Source organism: Oncorhynchus nerka, linkage group LG20 (genome assembly GCF_034236695.1).
Source record: "Oncorhynchus nerka isolate Pitt River linkage group LG20, Oner_Uvic_2.0, whole genome shotgun sequence".
NCBI lineage: Eukaryota > Metazoa > Chordata > Actinopteri > Salmoniformes > Salmonidae > Oncorhynchus > Oncorhynchus nerka.
Window position 1 is genome coordinate 23,241,007 of NC_088415.1, and position 26,994 is coordinate 23,268,000.

The window sequence follows — 26,994 nt, forward strand, 5'->3', positions numbered from 1 at the left end:
GTTATTGGTCACATACACATGGTTAGCAGATGTTATTGGTCACACACATGGTTAACAGATGTTATTGGTCACATACACATGGTTAGCAGATGTTATTGGTCACATACACATGGTTAGCAGATGTTATTGGTCACATACACATGGTTAGCAGATGTTATTGGTCACATACACATGGTTAGCATATGTTATTGGTCACATACACATGGTTAGCAGATGTTATTGGTCACATACACATGGTTAGCAGATGTTATTGGTCACATACACATGGTTAGCAGATGTTATTGGTCACATACACATGGTTAGCATATGTTATTGGTCACATACACATGGTTAGCAGATGTTATTGGTCACATACACATGGTTAGCAGATGTTATTGGTCACACACATGATTAACAGATGTTATTGGTCACATACACATGGTTAGCAGATGTTATTGGTCACATACACATGGTTAGCAGATGTTATTGGTCACATACACATGGTTAGCAGATGTTATTGGTCACATACACATGGTTAGCAGATGTTATTGGTCACATACACATGGTTAGCAGATGTTATTGGTCACATACACATGGTTAGCAGATTTTATTGGTCACATACACATGGTTAGCAGATGTTATTGGTCACATACACATGGTTAGCATATGTTATTGGTCACATACACATGGTTAGCAGATGTTATTGGTCACACACATGGTTAGCAGATGTTATTGGTCACATTCACATGATTAGCACATGTTATTGGTCACATACACATGGTTAGCAGATGTTATTGGTCACACACATGATTAACAGATGTTATTGGTCACATTCACATCGTTAGCAGATGTTATTGGTCACATACACATGGTTAGCAGATGTTATTGGTCACATACACATGGTTAGCAGATGTTATTGGTCACACACATGGTTAGCATATGTTATTGGTCACATTCACATGGTTAGCAGATTTTATTGGTCACATACACATGGTTAGCAGACGTTATTGCGAGTGTCACGAAATGCTTGTGCTTCTAGTTCCGACAGTGTAGTAATATCTAACATGTAATCTAACAATTCCACAAAAACGACCTAATATACACAAATCTAAGTAAAGGGATGAAATAAGAATGTATACATATAAATATATGGATGAGTAATGACCGAGCAGCATAGGCAAGATGCAATAGATGGTATATATAAGATACAGTATATACATATGTGATGAGAAAGGCAATATATGTAAATATTATTAAAGTGACTAGTGATCCATTTATTAAAGTGGCCAATGATTTCAAGTCAGTATGTAGGCAGCAGCCTCTCTGTGTTAGTAATGGCTCTATAGCAGTCTGATTGCCTTGAGATAGAAGCTGTTTTTCAGTCTCTCGGTACCAGCTTTAATGCATCTTCTGGATGATAGCAGGGTGAACAGGCAGTGGCTGTTGTCCTTGATGATATTTTTGGCCTTCCTGTGACATCTGGTGCTGTAGGTGTCCTGGAAGACAGGTAGTTTGCCCCCGGTGATGTGTTAGGCAGACCTCACTACCCTCTGGAGAGCCTTACGGTTATGGGCGGTGCAGTTGCCATACCAGGCGGTGATACTGCCCGACAGGATGCTCTCGATAATGCATCTGTAAAAGTTTGTGAGGTTTTAGGTGACAAAACAAATTTCCTCAGCCTCCTGAGGTTGAAGAGGCGCTGTTGCGCCTTCTTCACCACGCTGTCTCTGTGGGTGGACCATTTCAGTTTCTCTGTGATGTGTATGCCGAGGAACTTAAAACTTTCCACCTTCTCCACTACTGTCCCGTCGATGTGGATAGGGGGGTGCTCCCTCTGCTGTTTCCTGAAGTCCACGATCATCTCCTTTGTTTTGTTGACGTTGAGTGAGAGGTTGTTTTCCTGACACCACACTCCAAGGGCCCTCACCTCCTCCCTGTAGGCCGTCTCGTCGTTGTTGGTAATCAAGCCTACTACTGTCGTGTAGTCCGCAAACCTGATGATTAAGTTGGAGGCGTGCATGGCCACACAGTCATGGATGAACAGGGAGTACAGGAGTTTGCTATGTACGCACCCTTGTGGGGCACTAGTGTTGAGGATCAGCGAAGTGGGGATGTTGTTCCCTACCTTCATCACCTGGGGGCGTCCGGTCAGGATGTCCAGGACCCAGTTGCACAGGGAGGGGTACTAAAGCTTAATGATGAGCTTGGAGGGTACTATGGTGTTGAATGCTGAGCTGTAGTCAATGAACAATATTCTTACATAGGTGTAATCTAGAGGCAAGAGTTGTGATTTTAAATTACATGGGTATCCTTCTTGACACACTTGTTGAATCAGGCAAGAGAACATGATAACAATGGTAATTAATAATTAGCGAGGCAGTAGAGCGCAGGTAGGCCTAGAGACACGTTTTTGGTGGTTGCAGCCCACTCCTTTATATTCATGTATTATTGTATACAAATACACCCAGTGTATATGCAAATAAGGCACATTTCATTTTAAAGTCACATGAGGTTGGTGGCACCTAATTGGGGAGGATGGGTTTATGGTAATGGCTGGAGCAGGATGAGTAGAATGGTATCAAATACATCAAACACAAACATAATTTGTTTTCCAACAGGACAATGACTCAACACAACTCCAGGCTGTGTAAGGGCTATTTGACCAAGAAGGAGAGTGATGGAGTGCTGCATCAGATGATTTGGCCTCCACAATCACCCGACCTCAAACCAATTGAGATGGTTTGGGATGAGTTGGACCGCAGAGTGAAAGAAAAGCACCCAACAAGTGCTCAGAACTCCTTCAAGACTGTTGGAAAAGCATTCCTCATGAAGCTGGTTGAGAGAATGCCAAGAGTGAGCAAAGCTGTCATCAAGGCAAAGGGTGGCTTATTTTAAGAATCTCAAATATGAAATATATTTTGATTTGTTTAACACTTTTTTGGTTACTACATGATTCCATATGTGTTATTTCATAGTTTTAATATCTTCACTATTACTCTACAATGTAGAAAATACTCAAAATAAATAAAAACCCTGGAATGAGTAGATGTGTCCAAAGTTGTGACTGGTAAGGTATATATGAGTGCATTATAAGAAAAAAAGTGACATTTGACAAAACATTTAACACCGGAATTCCATTCATTATGTCCGTGCCAATTCAATGTTTTTTTGAGCTATAATTCAGTCAATATCTTCATTCATTGTCCAACTGTTGCATTTATTAGAATAGCTTTAAACAATTACGATGGCCGTGTCTAATCTGGTACACAGAGAGCAGCTCTACTCTGCTCCAGGGGCACTGGGGGGAGACTGAGGAGAGACTGGAGTCAGTGACAGCCATTCAGAGACTCTGCACGACTGGAACTGCTGAAATACTGAGCTGGTGTGTGTGTGCGTGCGTGTGTGTGTGTGTGTGCGTGTGTTTGTTTTTTCTTACCTTCACAGGATTGTCCGTCAGCCATCAGAGAGAATCCAGGGAAACATGAGCAGCCAGGTCTACCAGCCACTGAGGAGCACTGTTGCATACAGAGGCCATTTCCTGCTCAGAGGGTCACAACACAGCTCAACATCACACCAAAACACACCACAACACAACAGTAGTCAAGGTGACATACGTCACAGGGGGCCAGCCCTGTGTGTGTGTTATATAACCTCTGTGTGATTTACTGTATCCCTGTGTACTCATTTCCTGTTTCCACTTTGACCCCTGACCTGTTCGGATTGTATTTCCTCCTGCGTCCCAATGGAACGGGATCCCCACCCTGGAATTATGGAGCCAAACACACACACCCTGAGGAGACCCCCACTAACATACTATGCTGGACTACATGGGGATGGCTGGATACTTCGCAATACACACAGGAGCTTTGTGGCCTTTGATGCAATCTTAAAACTTGTATGTGACATTTAGAAGTACAATGGGTCAAACATAACTAAAATGGACAAAGGCGGTTCAAGTATTTAACTGAAGGAGGAAACATCTGTCATGTGAAGGAATGTGACATGAATTATACTAGAAGGGTGCTCTTAGGGTACTAATGGGTGTCTTCATTTACCTTTCTATTCCGTACCAAATATTCTGTTCCACTATGGTTCCTCTAATGCTGTCGCGCCATCATAATGGGACTCCTTCCACACACTGATTCCAGACATGCATTTGGGTTCTTCTATCAAGACTAATGACTGATTTTAAGGTATGAAAACACAGTTCATGTGGTCTGCCAGGTCTACAGTAGATAGGCACCACTCTGGCCTACTGTCAGGTTCTACCCACCCTCACAGGGGTTAACAGAGGTTGGAGTGGTGGAGGGTGCGGTGGAGGTAACCTCAACCTCTGGCCTGTCATCCTCTCTCAACTTGTTCTCTTCATCTACCGTCTCTGTGAAAACAGAAATAAACTCATCACGGAAAGTACTAATTAAACAGTATAACCAACAAACCGCCCAGTCATCCTGTCTTGGTGGTTAAAGAGAGAGCTGTGAAATGCCTTCAATTTATCCACAGATATGAGGCTAGGCGGCAACAGGGCACAGATGAAAGTTCCCTTAGAGAGTTGAGGCACGACAGGAAAAGGCTTGGCCTGCAGACAAACCTGTGTTTTTATCAGCCTGCAGACTCACTGCACCTTTCTGTAAAGTAGGTCTCACATTAGATTCCTGTTGAGACAGGCTTGTGCTGGTGAAAGCCCCATTCGATAAATGTATGGCACACTTACAGTAGCCTAGAGTAGGTTGGAAATACCTGAACATACTGTATTTACTAGTCTAAATGTATGAAGGCTACTGAAGGCTACTGAACTGTGAAGAAAGGCTTTATCAAAACAGTATGAGATCTGGGGGCCTCCCGGGTGGCGCAGCGGTCTATGGCACTGATCAGTGCTAGAGGTGTCACTACAGATCCGGGTTCGATCCCAGGCTGTGTCGCAGCCGGCCGCGACCAGGAGACATATGAGGAGGCGCACAATTGGCCCAGCGTCGTCCGGGTTAGGGAGGGTTTGGCCAGCTGGGATGTCCTTGTCCCATCACGCTCTAGCGACTCCTTGTGGCGGCCGGGCGCATGCACGCTGGCCCCGGTCGCCAGCTGCACAGGGTTTCCTCTGACACATTGGTGCGGCTGGCTTCCGGGTTAAGCGAGCAGGGTGTCAAGAAGCAGTGCAGCTTGGCGGGGTCGTGTTTCGGAGGACACATGGCTCTTGACCTTCACTTCTCCTAAGTCCGCACGGGAGTCGCAGCGATAGGACAAGACTGTAACTACCCATTGGGGATAAAAAGGGGTAAAAAGTACACAAAGAAATTACAATAAAAAATGTAGAAATGAGATCTGAATAACAATTATCAGTCTGAATCAGAGACAGGAAGCAAGGAAAATCATATGCTGTCAGAAGTGTGGACAAATATGGACAGATAGAGTCTGGCAGGAGTCTGAAAACACAGAAGGCTGTTAATCATACTGTTGAGAGAGTGGCTGTGAAGAATGGTTTGGCACAAAGGTACTACACTCTGGAATCAGTCATCCTTCACTGGTTTTATGTAGTTAAACATAACTGTTCTATACTTTAGTTATTAGCCTGGGAGCCAATCTGTTTTTATCCAACTTGTCATCGTATTGCCAATTAAGGCTACTGTGTGCCGTTATTCAAGGCCCAAACAGACAGGCAACCAGGCTAATAGCTATGTGGTCTTGCACATACAGTATTGTGGAGTAGTGTACAGTGCATGGTCTGACATACTCTAACAACCTAAGAGTAGTTTTCCTTTACCTGGCACACAGCTGACCGCGTCCTTCTGCAGTACATAGCCAGGGTAGCAGGCACACCTGAAGGAGCCAGGGGTGTTGATACATCTGTGGTGGCATAGTGTTCCCTGGTAAACCTGGCACTCATCTACATCCTCCATCTCAGGAGGGCCCTCCACCGTGTTCTCCCTCTCCTGCTCCTCCTCCTCCCCGATGGAGAAGGCCTCTTTAGGGAACGGACTGTCTGACACTACAGGAAAAGGAGAGAGAGCTGTCACTAATAGCCTAACCTTTATGTTATACAGTATAATAGAGTCAAGTAAAGCAGAAGGTAACCAAGGCAGTACAAGAGAACACATATCTGGAACTGTATCTTATTTCTTAAAACTGCATTGTTGGTTAAGGGATGGTAAGTAAGCTTTTCATTGCAAGGTCTACACCTGGTCTACACCGGCGCATGTGACAAATACAATTTGATTTGATTTGTATCTCTCATAGAGGGGTCTATAGCAGTTCCCATCCTCACTCTGGCAGGGCAGTGAGGTGCACAAAGTGGGGAGATTCCACTTCAAAGCCTCTCTTTTGTTTAACTCTGTGCCTTTCTTTGACAGGACACTGGTGTGTGTAGTGTGTTGGCAGGACAGTGGTGTGTGTAGTATGTCGGCAGAACAGCGGTATATGTATTGTGTTGGCAGGGCAGTGGTGTGTGTTGTTAGGACAGTGGTGTGTGTAGTGTGTTGGCAGGGCAGTGGTGTGTGTAGTGTGTTGGCAGGGCAGTGGTGTGTGTAGTGTGTTGGCAGGACAGTGGTGTGTGTAGTGTGTTGGCAGGACAGTGGTGTGTGTAGTGTGTTGGCAGGACAGTGGTGTGTGTAGTGTGTTGGCAGGACAGTGGTGTGTGTAGTGTGTTGGCAGGACAGTGGTGTGTGTTGTTAGGACAGTGGTGTGTGTAGTGTGTTGGCAGGACAGTGGTGTGTGTAGTGTGTTGGTTGGCAGAACAGTGTTGTGTGTAGTGTGTTGGCAGGACAGTGGTGTGTGTAGTGTGTTGGCAGGACAGTGGTGTGTGTAGTGTGTTGGCAGGACAGTGGTGTGTGTAGTGTGTTGGCAGGACAGTGGTGTGTGTAGTGTGTTGGCAGGACAGTGGTGTATGTAGTGTGTTGGCAGGACAGCAGTGTATGTATTGTGTTGGCAAGACAGTGGTTTGTGTTGGCAGGACAGTGGTGTGTGTAGTGTATTGGCAGGACAGTGGTTTGTGTAGTGTGTTGGCAGGATAGTGGTATGTGTATTGTGTTGGCAGGACAGTGGTGTGTGTAGTGTGTTGGCAGGACAGGTGTGTGTGTAGTGTGTTGGCAGGACAGTGGTTTGTGTAGTGTGTTGGCAGGATAGTGGTATGTGTATTGTGTTGGCAGGACAGTGGTATGTGTATTGTGTTGGCAGGATAGTGGTATGTGTATTGTGTTGGCAGGACAGTGGTGTGGGTTGGCAGGACAGTGGTTTGTGTTGGCAGGACAGCGGTGTATGTATTGTGTTGGCAGGACAGTGGTGTGTGTAGTGTGTTGGCAGGACAGTGGTATGTGTATTGTGTTGTCAGGGCAGTGGTGTGTGTAGTGTGTTGGCAGGACAGTGGTGTGTGTGTGTGTGTGTGTGTGTGTGTGTGTGTGTGTGTGTGTGTGTGTGTGTGCTCAGGTATGTGACACTACCTCTCTTTGGCACTGCGGTCGGGTCAAGCACAGGCCTCTCTCTGAGGGTGTGCAAGCCATCTCCCTCCCCCTCCTCTCTCGCCACCTCCTCCTCTCCCTCACAGCAGGTGAGGAAGACATGGCTGCAGGGGTAGCCCAGGTACTGGTGGGCCTCACAGCGGTGGCCCTCCCTACGGAACCTCAGCCCCAGAGAGCAGCAGCTACAACACTCCTGTTGGGTGGACAGATTCAACATCAGACTGCTATATCTACCATATCAAGTGTCTTTCTTCTCTTTCTCTGTCTTAGTGCGCAGCAGGATGTTGTTCAGGCTACATGGAGGAGAAACATAACACTGAAATCGTGACCACTGTGATATAGTGTGGCTGTACAGAAGTATTTTATGACTTAAGTTATGTAGGGCCCATGGTGGGGTGGTGAAAGACAATATTTAACATTAGACCAAGGCCTTGAGTATATAATGCCCCCCTACTGTTCTGGGCGCTCTGGGTACTTCCTGGAAGACAGGTCTGATGGCAGATGAATGGCTCTGGAAATCTGGGCTAATACACTACATCTCCACACTACATCAGAATGATTTGACTCTCACTGACATCAATAACAGACCTTGAGCTACATAGCAAAATGTTTCCAGAAATATCAAATATCACTGCTTTCAAAATACCAGTGTCCAAGCTATTGATCTTGGCAGGATGGTGAAAATAGCCTGAGACATATCCTGCAGTACTGCAGCCTCGTTTCATGAGCGTGAAGCTCATAAATCTGTGGGAACCTTGACCACAAACATGGTCCTCCCTCTCTGAGTTGTCTAAATTGAATAAGAGGTAATTGAGTCACTGAAGGACTCTAAACGGTCCTCCTGATTGGTGTGGTCTTCACTGGCAATGACTAGGGCCAGTGGAAATCTGAAGGGAGGTTTTCTTTTAACTGCTTTTACGTTTAATGTGGCTATTCATGTCTTGTAGATGCATTTGGTTTGATTTAAATTAATTCTAGGTAGGCTATGTTTGACCTTAAATCATTTCTGGGGACTCCCCCAGCAAATTGTGTTGGCTCTGTCAACAGATCAGAGAATGAGGTAACATAAAATATCTGGCCATTTAACAAACACTTTCATTCCAAATCCAAGCATACCCTGTATATTCAGTGTTAGAAAAGAGGTAGGAGTTGGTTATATACTGTATATTCAGTGTTAGAAAAGAGGTAGGAGTTGGTTATATACTGTATATTCAGTGTTAGAAAAGAGGTAGGAGTTGGTTATATACTGTATATTCAGTGTTAGAAAAGAGGTAGGAGTTGGTTATATACTGTATATTCAATGTTAGAAAAGAGGTAGGAGTTGGTTATATACTGTATATTCAGTGTTAGAAAAGAGGTAGGAGTTGGTTATATACTGTATATTCAGTGTTAGAAAGGTAGGAGGTAGGAGTTGGTTATATACTGTATATTCAGTGTTAGAAAAGAGGTAGGAGTTGGTTATATACTGTATATTCAGTGTTAGAAAAGAGGTAGGAATTGGTTATATACTGTATATTCAGTGTTAGAAAAGAGGTAGGAGTTGGTTATATACTGTACATTCAGTGTTAGAAAGGTAGGAGGTAGGAGTTGGTTATATACTGTATATTCAATGTTAGAAAAGAGGTAGGAGTTGGTTATATACTGTATATTCAGTGTTAGAAAAGAGGTAGGAATTGGTTATATACTGTATATTCAGTGTTAGAAAAGAGGTAGGAGTTGGTTATATACTGTATATTCAGTGTTAGAAAGGTAGGAGGTAGGAGTTGGTTATATACTGTATATCCAATGTTAGAAAAGAGGTAGGAGTTGGTTATATACTGTATATTCAGTGTTAGAAAAGAGGTAGGAGTTGGTTATATACTGTATATTCAGTGTTAGAAAGGTAGGAGGTAGGAGTTGGTTATATACTGTATATTCCGTGTTAGAAAAGAGGTAGGAGTTGGTTATATACTGTATATTCAGTGTTAGAAAAGAGGTAGGAGTTGGTTATATACTGTATATTCAGTGTTAGAAAGGTAGGAGGTAGGAGTTGGTTATATACTGTATATTCATTGTTAGAAAAGAGGTAGGAATTGGTTATATACTGTATATTCAGTGTTAGAAAAGAGGTAGGAGTTGGTTATATACTGTATATTCAGTGTTAGAAAGGTAGGAGGTAGGAGTTGGTTATATACTGTATATTCATTGTTAGAAAAGAGGTAGGAGTTGGTTATATACTGTATATTCAGTGTTAGAAAAGAGGTAGGAGTTGGTTATATACTGTATATTCAGTGTTAGAAAAGAGGTAGGAATTGGTTATATACTGTATATTCAGTGTTAGAAAGGTAGGAGGTAGGAGTTGGTTAAATACTGTATATCCAATGTTAGAAAAGAGGTAGGAGTTGGTTATATACTGTATATTCAGTGTTAGAAAAGAGGTAGGAGTTGGTTATATACTGTATATTCAGTGTTAGAGAGGTAGGAGGTAGGAGTTGGTTATATACTGTATATTCAGTGTTAGAAAAGAGGTAGGAGTTGGTTATATACTGTATATTCAGTGTTAGAAAAGAGGTAGGAATTGGTTATATACCTTATATTCAGTGTTAGAAAAGAGGTAGGAGTTGGTTATATACTGTATATTCAGTGTTAGAAAGGTAGGAGGTAGGAGTTGGTTATATACTGTATATTCATTGTTAGAAAAGAGGTAGGAGTTGGTTATATACTGTATATTCAGTGTTAGAAAAGAGGTAGGAATTGGTTATATACTGTATATTCAGTGTTAGAAAGGTAGGAGGTAGGAGTTGGTTATATACTGTAAATTCAGTGTTAGAAAAGAGGTAGGAGTTGGTTATATACTGTATATTCAGTGTTAGAAAAGAGGTAGGAATTGGTTATATACTGCATATTCAGTGTTAGAAAAGAGGTAGGAGTTGGTTATATACTGTATATTCAATGTTAGAAAAGAGGTAGGAGTTGGTTATATACTGTATATTCAGTGTTAGAAAAGAGGTAGGAGTTGGTTATATACTGTATATTCAGTGTCAGGATTTGGCCAGGGTTGTTCCGGTTTTTGGTCACTAGATGCCCCCATTGTGCTTTTTGACCTTTTGTTTTCCCTTGATCCCCATTATTATTTGCACCTGTGCCTCGTTTCCCTTGATTGTATTTAAACCCTTAGTTTTCCTCAGTTCTTTGCTCTGTGTTTGTATGTTAGCACCCAGCCCTAGTATTCTGTGAACTCTTGTTGATCCCGGTGGACTCTCTTGTGGAATTCTGTTTTTGTTCTTGTTTATTTATTTTTGAGTATCTTTTGAGGCTTTTTATGCTATACCTACCACCTTGTGGATTTACCTTTTTGTCTTGGAGGATTACCTTTGTTCTTGTGGAATTCCTTTTGAGGTTGTGGAGTTACATGTTTTCCTGAAGGACTTCACTTTTTACTTCATTAAATACACCGTCTCAAGTACTGCTGTGTCTGCCTCATCTTCTGGGTTCTGCCGACTATTCGTGGCTCAGTTGGTTAAGTGACTGTTTCTCACTCCGGAGACCCGGGTTCGTAACCGGGTCCTGACAGAAACACAGAGCCAAAAATGAACCCAGAGGCAGCCAGTTCCCAGGACCTTGTTGCCATACTGTCCCACCACCAGGAGACTGTCCAACGCCACGAAGCCGCCCTGGTTCAGCAAGAGGCCTTAATGGCTAGACATTCTCATCTTCTGTCGGAGATGCTGACTTCCATAAAGCAGATATCTGATCGACTTACCCCGGCAACAGTTCCCGTCCCAGTACCTCAGATTCACGTATCCATGGCAGTTAACCCCCTGGCGGAACCTCGTCTTCCACCTCCCCAACGGTTCTCAGGTGATCCAAGTGCTTGTAAAGGGTTTCTCACCCAATGTTCTCTCTCCTTCGAGCTGCAACCCTCGTCGTTCCCCACCGACCGGTCTAAGATCGCATATATTGCTGTGTGGGATGCCCATAGTTCCTGCTGTGCCAGCTACTCTGCCTTTGCTGAGGAATTCAAACAAGTTTTTCAAGGCCCAAGCAGTGGTCCTGACTCAGCCAAACAGCTCCTGACTCTCCACCAAGGTCGGCGCAGCATGACGGACTATGCCATCCAGTTCCGCACGGTGGCAGCAGCGAGTGGCTGGAACAACGAGGCGCTCACGGTGTGCTTTCTGAAAGGCCTTTCCGACACTATCCAAGATGAACTGGCCACTCGGGAACCACCGGACAATCTCAAGTCCCTGATCAAGTTGGCCTCACGCATTGACCAGCGTCTGAGAGAGAGAGAACTCAACCGTAGACCTCTAGCCCCTATCAGTCCCAGCTCCGAGTCCCCACCTTTATCCCCGCTGGCTCCACCGGAACCCATGCAGATTGGACGCATCTCCCAGGCTGAGAGAGACCGCCGGATGAGGGAGCGACGCTGTCTATATTGCGGCAAACCGGGCCATTTCCGTTCCACGTGTTCCGGGCTCCAGGGAAACGCTCTGTCCCGTACAGACCGGGGGGAACTGTAACGGGAAACATAACCTCCTCCCATCCGTCCAACTCCCGTCTGCTCATTCCAGTCACCCTTTCCTGGGACAACCACAAGCTTCACCTTCAATCCTTGGTAGACTCTGGAGCCGCAGGTAACTTCATGGATGGTGTCTGGGCGAAGGAGAATGGCGTTCCCTCTGAACCTCTAAGTGACCCCATGAGGGTTACTACATTGGATGGAAGCCCTTTGGGATCTGGACTTGTCACTCATGTCACTACCTCCTTGCGACTTTCAGTTTCACAACACAAGGAATTGATGAACTTTCATTTGATCTCCTGTTCCGAGTTCCCTCTCGTCCTTGGATACCCCTGGCTTCACAGCCATAACCCTCACATCGACTGGTCTGTGGGCACTATCAAGCAGTGGGGTCCTACGTGCCAAGCTACTTGTATTTTCCAGAATTCCCAGAGTTCTACTCCCGAGTCTTTAGAATCCATCGACCTGACCCGAGTTCCCGAGTGTTACCATGACCTCAAACTGGTATTTAGCAAACAGAGGGCCACCATGCTACCACCCCATAGACCTTATGATTGCCCATCGAACTGTTTCCGGGCACTTGCCCCCCCCAGGGGTCGGATCTTTTCCCTATCTCCACCCGAACGAGCTGCTATGGATACCTACATCAAGGACGCTCTGGAAGCAGGCCTCATGCGTCCATCCACCTCCCCCGCGGGAGCAGGGTTTTTCTTTGTGGCCAAGAAAGACGGTGGATTACGTCCTTGCATCGACTACCGGGGACTCAATGCCATAACCGTCCGTAACCGTTACCCGCTACCCCTTATGGCCACAGCCTTCGAGCTGCTCCAGGAAGCAGTTGTTTTCACTAAGCTTGACCTGCGGAACGCATACCATCTTGTGCGGATCAGACCTGGTGACGAGTGGAAGACCGCTTTCAACACGCCTACTGGTCACTATGAATACTTGGTGATGCCCTTCGGCCTGACCAACGCCCCAGCGGTGTTCCAAGCGCTCATAAACGATGTGCTTAGGGATATGCTTAACATATTTGTGTTTGTTTACTTGGATGACATCCTCATCTTTTCGAGCTCTCTTCAAGAACACACAAAGCATGTCAGACAAGTACTCAAACGCCTCCTAGACAGCCATCTGTACGTTAAGCCGGAAAATGTGAATTCCATTCATCCCGAGTACAATTCCTGGGATTTGTAGTGGAACCCGGTCGAGTCCAAATGGACCCCAGGAAGGTAGGGGCGGTAGCGGATTGGCCCACCCCCAAATCCGTTAAGGAAGTTCAGCGTTTCCTGGGCTTCACAAACTTTTACCGCAAGTTCATCAAGAACTTCAGCTTGGTGGCAGCCCCTCTCTCAGCTTTAACCAAGGGTGGCAATGCAAGGTTTTTGTGGGGAAGAGAAGCTGAGACTGCCTTCCAAGGACTCAAGCAGCGCGTCCTCTCTGCTCCCGTCCTGATACTACCGACTACGGATGAACCGTTTGTGGTGGAGGTAGACGCCTCAGAGGTTGGTGTTGGAGCTGTCCTGTCTCAGAGGGGTGAAGACAAGAAGCTTCATCCGTGCGCTTTCTTCTCACACCGGCTTACCCCGGCTGAGAGGAACTACGATGTGGGGGATCGTGAACTCCTAGTGGTTAAGATGGCATTGAAGGAATGGAGACACTGGCTCGAGGGGGCTTCTCACCCGTTTCAAGTGCTTACGGACCACAAAAATCTGGAGTATATCCAGCAGGCGAAGCGGTTGAACTCTAGACAAGCTAGATGGTCTCTTTTCTTCAATCGATTCCAGTTTATCCTCACCTATCTGCCCGGGTCGAAGAATCTCAAACCGGATGCCCTGTCCCGAGTCTACGCTCCTGCCATTCGAGATGACACGGACATGCCTGTCCTTCCTGCTGCTAAGATAGTGGCTCCGATCTCGTGGCAAGTTGAGGATACCGTGAGACGAGCTCAAGCTATCGAACCGGACCCGAAAGGGGTTCCTGCAAATCGGTTGTTTGTCCCCAAGGCAGTGAGGACTCAGGTCCTTCTGTGGGGGCACTCCTCTCGCCTCACCTGTCACCCGGGCGTAGGTCGCACCTTGGAGTTCATCCAGCGTAAGTTCTGGTGGCCTACCATAAGAGAAGACGTTGCCACATTCGTCAATGCCTGCCCCGTGTGCTGCCAGGGCAAATCTTCTCACCTCCGCCCTCAAGGACTCCTTCACCCTTTACCTATTCCCCACAGACCCTGGTCCCATATCTCGTTGGACTTTTATTACTGGCCTTCCTCCATCCCATGGCAATACTACTATCCTAGTCATAATCGACAGGTTTTCAAAGGCGGCCAGGTTCGTCCCTCTGACTAAGTTACCTTCTGCCAAGGAAACGGCTGAGTTGGTAATTAATCATGTGTTCCGAGTCTTCGGCATTCCTCAAGATATGGTTTCTGACAGAGGTCCCCAGTTCGCCTCAAGGTTTTGGAAGGCCTTCTGCCAACTCATGGGGGCTTCTGCCAGTCTATCTTCAGGGTACCATCCGGAGTCCAACGGCCAAACAGAGAGGATGAATCAAGAGCTGGAAGCCACCCTCCGATGTATGACTCGTAACAACCCGTCCACATGGTCGTCCTTCATTGTTTGGGCCGAATACGCGCACAACACCTTGCGCTCCTCCTCCACTGGTATGTCCCCGCACGAGTGTCAGTTTGGCTATGCCCCTCCATTGTTCCTGGGCCAGGAGGCAGAAGTCAGAGTGCCTTCAGCCTTGAAGTTCGTCAGACGCTGTCGGCTTATGTGGAGGAAGACCCGTCTTAATCTTATGCGTTCCTCACAGGTACCAACAACAAGCCAACAGACGTCGCCGTCCCGGGCCTACCCTGCGCCCCGGCCAGAGATTCTGGCTCTCCACAAGAGACTTACCACTACGGGTGGAGTCTCGCAAGCTGTCCCAAAGATACATCGGTCCCTTTAAGGTTGCCAGGAGAGTTAACCCAGTTTCTTATCGCCTACACTTACCCAGATCCCTTAAGATTAATCCCACGTTTCACATTTCCTTATTAAAACCTGTTGTCTTTTCTCCCCTTGTCCCGGCAGACAGACCTCCCCCTCCGCCTCGTGTCATTGGAGGCCAGCCGGCTTATACCGTCCATCGGATACTGGATTCCCGCCGGGTGCAGCGGTCCTGGCAGTATCTGGTGGACTGGGAAGGCTAAGGTCCCGAGGAGCGCTCCTGGGTTCCTGCCAAAGACATACTGGACCCTGACCTCATTCGTCAGTTCAGGGCCCTCCACCCCGAGAGAGCTGGTAGGAACGTCAGGAGCCGTTCCTAGGGGGGTTCTGTCAGGATTTGGCCAGGGTTGTTCCGGTTTTTGGTCACTAGATGCCCCCATTGTGCTTTTTGACCTTTTGTTTTCCCTTGATCCCCATTATTATTTGCACCTGTGCCTCGTTTCCCCTGATTGTATTTAAACCCTTAGTTTTCCTCAGTTCTTTGCTCTGTGTTTGTATGTTAGCACCCAGCCCTAGTATTCTGTGAACTCTTGTTGATCCCGGTGGACTCTCTTGTGGAATTCTGTTTTTGTTCTTGTTTATTTATTTTTGAGTATCTTTTGAGGCTTTTTATGCTATACCTACCACCTTGTGGATTTACCTTTTTGTCTTGGAGGATTACCTTTGTTCTTGTGGAATTCCTTTTGAGGTTGTGGAGTTACATGTTTTCCTGAAGGACTTCACTTTACTTCATTAAATACACCGTCTCAAGTACTGCTGTGTCTGCCTCATCTTCTGGGTTCTGCCGACTATTCGTGGCTCAGTTGGTTAAGTGACTGTTTCTCACTCCGGAGACCCGGGTTCGTAACCGGGTCCTGACATTCAGTGTTAGAAAAGAGGTAGGAGTTGGTTATATACTGTATATTCAGTGTTAGAAAGGTAAGAGGTAGGAGTTGGTTGTGGCAAGAACAACAGAACATTACTCACTGTATGGAATGTGGCCTATGTGTGAATCAAACCCATAACTCTGGGGCTACAGCTAGCACCACCAAACCAACCAACCAACTCATGGGAACCACATTTACCTTGAAGGAGTCGACTCCACACTGGTCATTGTTGTCCACCTCACACACAACTCCCTCTCTGGCTGCATTCATACCAGAGAAACAGCGACTCTCCTTCAGAGAGCCCAGACAGCACTGTCTCTGAGCCGTCCTGGCAGAGAGAGACACACCCAGGAGAGATGTTAGAATTTGAGTCAGTGTTTTGACTGTACCTAGACCTAACTGTGGTCCTACACTAGCAGTGTGTTGGCTAGCTATGCCTCCCTCTGGCCAAAACCAGCATCATCTGGAAATGTTATGGAATCAAATTGGAAGTCTATTAGGGCAAAAATTCACACTAGTACGCTGTGCAATGTAATGTGCGAGGGCCTGTAAAATGTATAGTTTTCATATTGGCACAAATTCTTTATAGATTGTGATCTCATTCACTTCATATTTAACACATCAACCACAAATACAACTTTCATGGAATCATGTCATACAATAATGACATGGGCCCATGAAGCGAAGTCACGTAAGATGCCATTTATAAGATTATCATATTTTACAAGTAGGCTAAAAACTAAACTAATGCATAGTTGGCTTGCCGTCAAAAACAAGTTGGCTGAAGCAGAAACAAACTTGGCAGCCGACCATCCCTCACTGGCATAGTGAAAGCAGCAAAGCTGACATTTATAACACACTCTATAACTAAGTAGGACAAACTCTGGTCCCTACCAATGAGTAATTCCTACAGAAAAATGGGGCTTCCTAAAACTTGTGTTTAGTGTGTCTCCATGGGCGTACCGACAGATGGAGTGTCTGTCCTCTCTGGGGAGCTCCATGTTGCTGCAGTGGCCATGGGCTGAGGCCCACTTCTCCCCTGTCTCACAGCAGGTCTCCACCAACTCCTTGGAAGAAACTACAGAAACACACACACACACACACACACAAAACAAACACACCAACAGACAGATGGGGTTTAAGTTCAATTTCTTTGAGGGAACACATGAAATTCTAACTAAATAGAATGAAGGAGAGATCACCATTGGAGAGGACAATCTCAAACTCTCTGACTATCATTCACGCAATACATCTCACCCAGTCCTTCATGGAAGTAAGGATTTAATGTGTAACATTGTAGTCTATGCAATATCCAAAGATACATAAATCTGAGGCAGTTTACTGAGAGTGTGTCTGCATCCCAACTTGGCTGTTACTGCTCCACGTGTCTGCTAGAGTGATTGACTTTGCGCTGAATGTGCTTTGGTGAATAGACTGAATTCACATTCAGCAGCATGAGGAACAAATTATTTTATTATTTTCCACCTCCATCTCCCTCTCTCTGTTTCCCTGGCAGGGAGCACTGTGAAACCTTAGACTCTATAAAGTACACTCCAGAGCCAATGTATACAAAATCTTAGCTTGAAGGCTAATCAGTGTTCAGGCAACACAATATCACCCCATCCAGCACTAGGAACAGACAGAGGGAAAAAAGAATAATCTCATTTAGAGCCTGCCCAGTGATCATGACTATGATGACTCCAGATCAGTGCATTCCAATGTTGATTGGTGTTTCCTGTACTGTACTGTAGTTCTTTGTGTAACAGGGCTTAGTTTGCTGCTAACAGTTTAGCTTCCTCCATTGTCCGACTGCCCCATTCTGGGCTCGAACCATTGACCTTCTGCTTTGCAACACGTGACTGCCATCCTTGACAACATTCCAAAGGTTTGGGCCACCGAAAAGGTTGTGCACCGAAAATTGGACGGTGCAATCTGAGCCATTTCAAGCTAGCTATGGAATGGTTCGTTCTTAACTCCGTTACATCTGGACAGACTGAACCTAACCCTCTAGGTCAAAGATATGTTTCCCAGTGTAGCCATTCCAGCTGAAAAGGTAGGCCTGTAGCCTACAATACTGTATTTCTCTGGTTGGTATAATTAGGTCAATCTATAATGTGCCTCTTTCCGGCCATTTTTCCCACATGAACTCCTCGTTTGCTACTATTTTTGTTGCTAATGTAATATTTTGCTTACCAAGGCCTATGCTATCGTAAGTCCCATCAATACATTGTTTTTTTGCATAGGGCTGTCAAATGATAAATATTTTTTAGGATTTGATGTGATCACGATTAATCTCAAAATCAGAATTTGCTCAAATTGAGCTGTAATTTAAGATAGTTTTATTCAAAATACATTGCATGATGACGTCTTGATTGTGTCCAAACTAACAGTTAGCAAAATCAGGTAAATTGATTAAGCACACTTTCTTTAACCTCAAAGTCAACTTGTTGTGACATAGCATTGTTGATTTCAGCTGTATATATGATGTATTTTGAATGTTTTCCTGTTATTTGAAACACTTTCAGACAATGCGATTAATCACACAATAACAAAAAGGTGCACAAAATTTACAAAAGTTAACTCGAGTTAAAATATTCACTCTGACAGCCCTAGTTTTGCATAATAAAAGAATGCCAGATACAGATAATCATGTAATTTATTAAGAAATGTTTGGTCGTGTTCCCCTTCTCAGGTGTTGCATTGCATCAACCAATGGTTGCATGCCACGTAGTCGACTCTGCATTCAGGCACCAGATTGCTATAACATAGGTAAAATACCTATCCTGGCATTGTAAGATCTTTCATGCGTCAGCAATATAGTCGGGCAGGACTTTCTGATTGACATTGTTCTATCGCCAACCTGCTCTAATCTACTCACCACCTCTGTGAATTGTCTCTGTGAGGTGCGCACGCCAGTCAAATTCACCTTTTAGCCACAGGTTGTGTGCTGGCGCTTCTCCTTATTTGGTTTATCCCCTTTCAGTAATCATTTTGAATGTTTGTAATATTAATGCAAATGATGTCTTTATATATTTTCAGCGTTAAGTACAGGCCATTCATATTTGTGGTGTGCAATGTTATTGCCTGTGAAATGTATTACCACTGCTGCCTATTGATAGGTGTTCATTTATGACTGTTCGTTCTGTTACTACTCCTTCCCAACTAGGCTGCTAAGTCCTCTGCTACAACCATCTTGGACCATGTCTCTCTTATGAGATAGTTTATATTATCATGGGACAACCAGGGTTGGCTAGTAAATTAGGACCAGGGATGACCTAATCAGATTACTGTCACGCCCTGACCTTAGTTATGTATGTTTTCTGTATTATTTTGGTCAGGTCAGGGGTGTGACGAGGGTGGGTATATGTGTTTTTGTCCTGTCTAGGGTTTTTGTATGTTTATGGGTTTTTTCTAGTCTAGGGGTTTATATGTCTATGGTTGCCTAGATTGGTTCTCAATCAGATGCAGCTGTTGATCGTTGTTTCTGATTGGGGACCATATTTAGGTAGCCATATTCATTGTGTATTTTGTGGGTTATTGTCTATGTGTAGTCGCATGTCAGTACTTGTTGTTTATAGCGGCACGTTGGTTTTGTATAGTTTGTTAAGTGTTCTTTGTTCATTAAAAGAAGCTTGTATTCTAATCACGCTGCGCTTTGCTCTCCTCTATACAACGAACAATTACAAAAATAAAGTATCTGTAACCTGACCGCATTACTTAAAAATTACAGTTATATTCTTAAAAACATCTGATTACATTTTAGATGTTTTTTTCTAATATCAAGATGTGGGCTGCAAATGGTTGCCTTATACACATACTATTTTGGAACCTATTTTAAAGCTTGCTGAGCCACACTGTTTTCAGTGGGAATTAAAGCTTTCCCTTCTGTTGTAATCTGTTTGGAATCTCCAAAACGGCCTCATTTTTTCTTGTTGGTGGCTTTCCACAGAAACTTTTTTTTTACGTCAGGATTTGTAAAAAAAAAACATCATGATCTTTGTGTCAACACAGCTCCACCCTGTTCACTTCCCAAGCACTGGGATAACAAATCATCTGATTTCTCTTAGATCCATTACATCTGTCTATTGACATCTTTATCATACCAACCTGTTATGGTATTATTTCATTTTTTTATTTGTACCTTTATTTAACTAGGCAAGTCAGTTAAGAACACATTCTTATTTACAATGACATTTTACCCCGGACGATGCTGGGCCAATTGTACGCCGCCCTATGGGACTCCAATCATGGCCGGTTGTGATACAGCCTGGAATCTAACCAGGTCTGTAGTGATGCCTCTAGCACTGAGATGCAGTACCGTAGACTGCTGCGCCACTCGGGAGCCCAAGGTAAGGGTGGGTCAGACACTCAAATGACCATTTCCTCTTTTACTGGCCACAATCTGCTTGGTGGCTTGGGGTAATATGCCTATAATTTCACAATCAAAGAATTACGGTTGGGAAAGCTTTCCCTGGAACTTGATAGTGAAGCTGACCTTTTAGCAGTGATGGCATGTCATCACGAAGATGCAGCAGGAATTTGAGCCAGCACTTGCCTAAGGATGCTGGGGGGTTGGGTGGACAGAGTTAGAGAGAGAACTGATCGTTATGCAGAATCAATTGAGGAGGCAGATGCCGTCTAACCAAGGAAGTAATCATCATTATCATTATTCATTTTGAGTAATTCAATGGATTTTGTTACTAATCATGTTTATTGTCATGTAATCTGCAATAAATTAAAATGTTCAAGTAATCCGTACCACCCTGGGGACAACATTGGTCAAATGACTCTTTTGTGCATTACAATGGTTTTGACAAATGACATTTCATAAAACGACATAACATCTTAAGACTGTTACGATATTATTGAAGGGTTTACCCTTGTGAAACACAACTGGGACTTTGTTCTAAAACTGTGTTATGTTTGTGGGCCTTCTAGCTGCACTGTTTCTAAATCAGCAGACTGTAAAAACTCATTTGTATACCTTTTTATAACTTTAATTTGTCAATTATTATGTAGACTGATTCAAATGTAGCACTTGATTTAATAGAAGAGCAGCTGGAGGCGGTACAGAGAAAAGTGCTAAGTGGAGATCTTTACCCAATACAATGCAATGATTAAACTCCACAGTCTACAAAATCAACTAAAGCATGAGTCCAATTAAAGAAACAGCCAGAAAGGATAAATAATGTCACATTAGCATAGTATAACACAAAAGCAAAAGTATTTGTTTGAAGGAGCTTATGTTAACTGGTCATTAATTCTCTGGTCATTAATTAACTTCCCCAACTTTTCTTAGTGATTCACTTTCCTTTGTTTTGGTCCTGATGGCCCACTCTCCTTGACATGCCTTTTCATGTGAGCACCAAGCTGTTTACTTCCAGTGGAGAATGTGCTGCACAGCAGTGAATCATTTATAGGTTTAGAAATGAAAAGATAGGGAACCTCAGAGAAGGCAAGGCCTCTTTGATGCATAAATATCTGTCCCCATTCGTGCTCTCTGACAATGTTCTTTGAACCTGCGTGAATTTGTTATTATTATAAGACAGAGCTTCATCAGTCATCTTTTTCATTTGCATCCTACCCATTTTTATATCCAGCTGGAATCAGTATAGCAATCATACCACGTAGTACAGAACAGTCCCATGTGCTCAATAAAAAGGCAAGATATTATTTGCTGTTTGACTGGAATTCAGTTGAACATGCCAAAGCAATATTTGTGCAAGGTCTTAGTTGACAAATGTCTGCCCAGAAACACATACTTCTTATTATGAAATCTGTGAGTTTTTACAGAACCCAAGACCATTTTAAGTTAGTTTTTTTTTAAATGGGGAAAAGAGCTACTTTGAAAATACCACAATGCAGGTTTGATTGAATTGAGGCCTTTGAGTTAACGACATCAAAAAGGCTCTGAAACGAGACCCTGCAGATAAAGGTCAAACATTTAGACTGAAACAGCCACTTGACAGCCTTGAAACAATTACCTGGAGTAGCGGAACCATGTCAAAGCTCAGCCCATGAATATGCTGCATCTCTCTAATTAGGAGACTAAAGCAAATATGTTCCATTCAGGTGTGTAATCACCCCCATGGCTGATTTATCATGTGAGGAGGAAAGTTGTGGAGGTGGCCTTGATAGGTGGTTCTAGGTACATCTCTCTTTTCTTGGCCTGTCATTACATCTGTCTGCCAGCCTGTTAAGTTGCAGTAATATCACGCTCACACAGCACTGTAGCCCACCACCACCATCCATTGAGAGTATTGAAAACAAGAGGGGAGCAGCTCCCATCCCGACATGTCTCCATCCTTGTGCCATAAATTGGTGGCCGGCGCTGCTGTACAGTTTATAATTTGTTTTTATTTGACCCTTATTTTATCAGGTACATTGACTGAGAACACATTTTCATTTACAGCAACGACCTGGAGAATAGTTACAGGGGAGATGAGTGGGAAGTAATTAGCCATTGAGTCAAAAGTTCATATTTTATCATGTAGTGAAATAAAACATTTTTTTAACAAGTTACAATACCCAAAAGGTACTCAATTGGTGGAACGCCCCAGCTGTCTATGACTTAACAGGGAGGGTGTTTCCCCCATCAGCATGACTTCCTTTCCATGGCCGGCTGAAGCATGTTGAAGAAGATAGCGTATCGACAGCTATTTATCCTGATCACCCTGATAGTGACTGAGTCTGATAGTAGTGATCGTAGAACAGATGGACGTGTGTGATCCATCACTCTCTCTGGAGTCTGAACTCTTGACTGGGCTGTGGTTTGTGGTTGGGAGCCCTGAGGGCCATCCAGACCCCACTGTCTTTGATGGTTTCCCTCTCTAACCTCTGATCCTATTACATGTCCATGTGGTGTTGGATGGATGACCAGACCAGTACGAGGCACAGACACACACTGAAATGTCCCATCGCCTCGTCCCGACTCCTGATTGGCTACGGTGATCTGAATGGTCACCATCATTGACAGGATTGCAATCAATGTTACAGTATACAGTATAAATAGTTAGTTTAGGTCTGGCTGTTTGTTCCTTTCCACTGTTTTGCTAAGCATTCTGTAAAATATGTCTGTGAAAAATGCAAATAAATACAACTCATTTGATTTTGATTGACATTGAAACAGACTAGAATCAATCTGCATTTCAAGGATAGAGAATGTGATTATTTCCCTACATGTAGAGTTATGGTTAGACGCAACACACCCTCGCCAGACCTCTCATTTACTCCAACGTGTGGAGCCATTTCCTGTTGGTGTTCTATGGGTAATATATCACAGCCTGTTTTCACAACCCAAAGGACAGGATATTGTTTAATTCCATGCCTTGGCACATCCATCCAAATCCAGATTTTGCATTTTGTAACATCAGATACCACGGGGGGGAATTGCCCAATTGCTCAGCATGGTTGGATTTGCAAGCTGCAGTTAAAACAGTCTCATTTATATGCAGCCATTCAGATGGGAACATTACTGTAAAGAAAGAACAGTTGTTATTTCCGAAAGGTGTTAGCTTTTCCTTTTAATAGTGATGAGTAAGTATTCAAAAACCTAATCAAATAGAGTTATATGGCAATAACCTCACCAAATATAAACACACACACTGTTGGTTAAGGGCTTAAGTCTGCATTTCACTGTTGTATTCAGCGCATGTGACAAATAACGATTTGATTTGTGGTCACACAGGTGAACCTCTCTAATCTTATTTGGCCCATTGCAAATGTTTGACTGCCAGGTCAAATCACATCAATGAAGAATAATAAAGCATATCATCTAATCTTTAACCATGAGAACAGATTTATAATTTGCTGAAAATAGCTGCAAGCCGTTGGCATTACGTAACCATAATTGCAATTACATTCATGCAGATGGATACAAGTGGCAGAGCTGTTATTCAGTTGTATTTATCACCAATCTCATGCTATTTCTAGGTCTTGTTGCCGATCTGGTTTCCTGCATATGGCTTTGTCGGGTTCATATTTTCAATTCTGAGTGGTTTTGTGGATAAGTTTGCCCTTTTATGGTAAAGACATGCAATAAGATAAGCCTTCCTGGAAATGTCCTGGAAACCCCCCTACAGTAGATTGGCTAGAGGATCAACCACCTCCAAGCGCTACCCTCAAAGTAGCGGTAAAGATGAACCCTGATGTGGCCAGGTCTGGAATTCACACTCCTTTTCATCAGCACTAAAATTACATATCTGCTTAGTTCACTCCCAGATGCTACCAGGGACAGATTAATGCATGAGTTTACCGGGGCTGAAGCCACTGGGCCCAGGCCCATTGGGGCCCCAAGAGGCAGCATTTTCTTTATTTTTTATGGAGAAAAGAAATACATATAGTATATATTATATATGTAATATATATTTAAAAACTGTTTTTACTGCAACCACCAACCACAGGAGGATTCAGGAGCCCTCAATGAATGTAGACAGCCTGCTGCTGCTTACTGCCGCTAAGCTAATCGTCAGATTGGGGGAGGAGAAGAGGTAGGGGGCACATGTGGGTAATTGGGGGGCCCTGCCTTGATTGGGTAACTGCGTAATAAATAAATGTGACTGGTCAATTGTGTGAGACAGGGGCCGGACCCAAGTCCATAGGGGGCCCAAGAGACAAAGCAAATCAAATAAAATAAATCTGTCATTGTAATATTATTTTATCCAACCACAATAACCCACTCTCAATGTTCAAAATACACCAGAGAGCATAATTTAGCAACAGAGGATCCATAGTTTAAAAAAAAATTACTGTGGATACAATTTTATGACAAGCATACACAGGTAACTGCCGAAATAAAGGAAACATAGTGTCTTAAAAGGGTGTTTGGCCACTACGAGCTGCCAGAACAGCTTTAATGATCCTTGTCAAAGATTCTACAAGTGAACCTAAACCATGACAGGAAAAATGCACCCCACACCATGACATATTATTTGTATCCTTCATTTACTCAAGTGTTTCCTTTATTTTGGCAGTTACCAGTTGCCTGTAGTCGGAAAGGCTGCTATTGGCCAGCATGCTAGCCAAATATACAACTTGTTGTGCTGTGGCCATAGACATATATAATCCGTAGAAGGGTTTTGGAACCTCTTACCCTGGCAATTTGAAGATTAAACTCATAGGTGCAATACCAATGGCTGCTAGTCCTGACTTGAATGGGAACTGCCATCTATGGATTATATTTCTATGGTTGGTTGCAGCTACATGACAAAAAGTATGTGGACACCTGCTCGTCAAACCTGCTCATTCCAAAATCATTCATATGGAGCTGGTCTTTCCACTAGATATTGGAACATTGCTGCGGGGACTTGCTTCCATTCAGCCACAAGAGCATTAGGGCACTGATGTTGGGTGGTTAGGCCTGGCTCGTGGTCGGCGTTCCAATTCATCCCAAAGGTGTTTGATGTGGTTGAGGTCAGGGCTCTGTGCAGGCCAGTCAAGTTCTTCCACACCAATCTTGACAAACCATTTCTGTATGGACCTTGCTTGGTGCACGGGGCATAGTCATGCTGAAACAGGAAAGAGCCTACCCAAACTGTTGCCACAAAGTTGGAAGCACAGAATTGTTTAGAATGTCATTGTATGCTGTAGCGTTCAGATTTCCCTTCACTGAAATTACAGGGCCTAGCCCGAACTATGACAAAAAGCCCCAGACCATTATTCCTCCTCCGCCAAACTTTACAGTTGGCACTATGCATTCGGGCAGGTAGCGTTCTCCTGTCATCTGCCAAACCCAGATTCATCTGTCAGTCTGCCAGATGGTGAAGCGTGATTCATCACTCCAGAGAACGTTTACACTGCTCCAGAGTCCAATGGCGACAAGCTTTACACCACTCCAGCCGATGATTGGCATTGCGCATGGTGATCTTAGGCTAGTGTGCGGCTGCTCAGCCATGGAAACCCATTTCACGAAGCTCCCGATGAACAGTTATTTTTCTGACGTTGCTTTCAGAGGCAGTTTGGAACTCGGTAGTGAGTGTTGCAACCGAGGACAGACCATTTATACGAGCTAGGCACTTCAGCACTCAGCGGTCCCATTCCGTGAGCTTCTGTAGCCTACCACTTTACAGCTGAGCCATTGTTGCTCCTAGACTTTTCCACTTCACAATATCACTTATTGTGCTGTCCTCATTGCCTCTTAATACTGTTCAATCTGTGTGACGCTTCATTGGCCTTGGCTATTGTTTGTTTGAATTCAAGACCTGTTGATCTCAGATTGTTAGAGTAGCCACTCATTTCGGTAATTTGTATGGTATTCAGCTAAAAAGATTCAGCTAATGTGTTCTATCATGTATATTAAGTAGAATTGCTAACATGTTCCCCATGTGTGGAAATCCTAAAAACACCTCTGCTCAACTGTAGGCTATGCAACATTGCAAATGTTATTATGGATTTATTATAAAGCAGCTTTTTCTTCAACAGTAAATTTATCACACATCGAACCGTGCATCTTGGTGCATGGATTTGTTTACAGAAAATGATGGTGTGCCGGGAAGTGGAGATGGGCGGGGCCTATATAAAAAAACAAAATCGCTGGGGCCTATGATTTCTTAATCCAGCCCTGGATGCAACAGTAGGTGTTGTGAGCGGCAATGATACAAATGTCCTCCTTGCTATATCCCTGACACAAATAATGAGGGCAAAAATTACAGCATAGTGGCTACTGAAAATTATTGAGTTTTGGACAAAAGTCCAAAATGACTTGAACTTTTTGTACACGCCTTAGATTTTCCTATGCCTGTTTAACAAATCGATCCCAAAATGGCTTCAGCTTGGTTGAGTAGGCTAAGTAAGTTTCTTGAGCAGGAGAAGAGTGTGAAAGTCTAGCGGAGCTCCAGTGATTAATGGTTGGATTGGGAGGCCCAGTGCCTCATGGGAGAAGCGTAATCACAGTGAGCGTAATCACAGTGAGCGTAATCACAGTGAGCGTAATCCCAGCGGCTCATGAGGGACCAGCGAGTAGCGCCCGGCAATCAGGCCACAACAGAGGTCTCATTCATCACATGTGTATTATGCTCTTTTCAGGTACAACCCCCTGTGAAATCCTACACCAACACGGCCATGACAGCATCGGAGTGCCTAAAAACCCCCACAACTTGTAACTGGTAGAGGGAGGGTAGTAGCCCAGACTCCAGACGGAGCAGGGTAGTTATCGACTCTAAAATATATAGATATTTTTTACTTCAATAGAAACTAGGCCGGTTTATGTGTAGTGAAAA

At 44.1% G+C, this 26,994-nt stretch overlaps 1 protein-coding gene across 2 annotated transcripts in view; it reads right to left on the reverse strand.

Moving 5' to 3' along the window:
• LOC115102090 (fibulin-2-like) overlaps window positions 1–26,994 on the reverse strand; it is a 48,870-nt gene that overhangs the window by 12,718 nt on the left and 9,158 nt on the right. For both annotated transcript variants that reach the window (XM_065005321.1, XM_029621658.2), the window contains exons 3-8: window positions 16,742–16,856; window positions 15,977–16,106; window positions 7,410–7,620; window positions 5,738–5,962; window positions 4,253–4,357; window positions 3,416–3,517 (exon numbers count right to left, since the gene is read on the reverse strand). In XM_065005321.1, coding sequence (XP_064861393.1) covers window positions 3,416–3,517; window positions 4,253–4,357; window positions 5,738–5,962; window positions 7,410–7,620; window positions 15,977–16,106; window positions 16,742–16,856 — 888 coding nt within the window. The remainder of the gene's footprint in view (window positions 1–3,415; window positions 3,518–4,252; window positions 4,358–5,737; window positions 5,963–7,409; window positions 7,621–15,976; window positions 16,107–16,741; window positions 16,857–26,994) is intronic.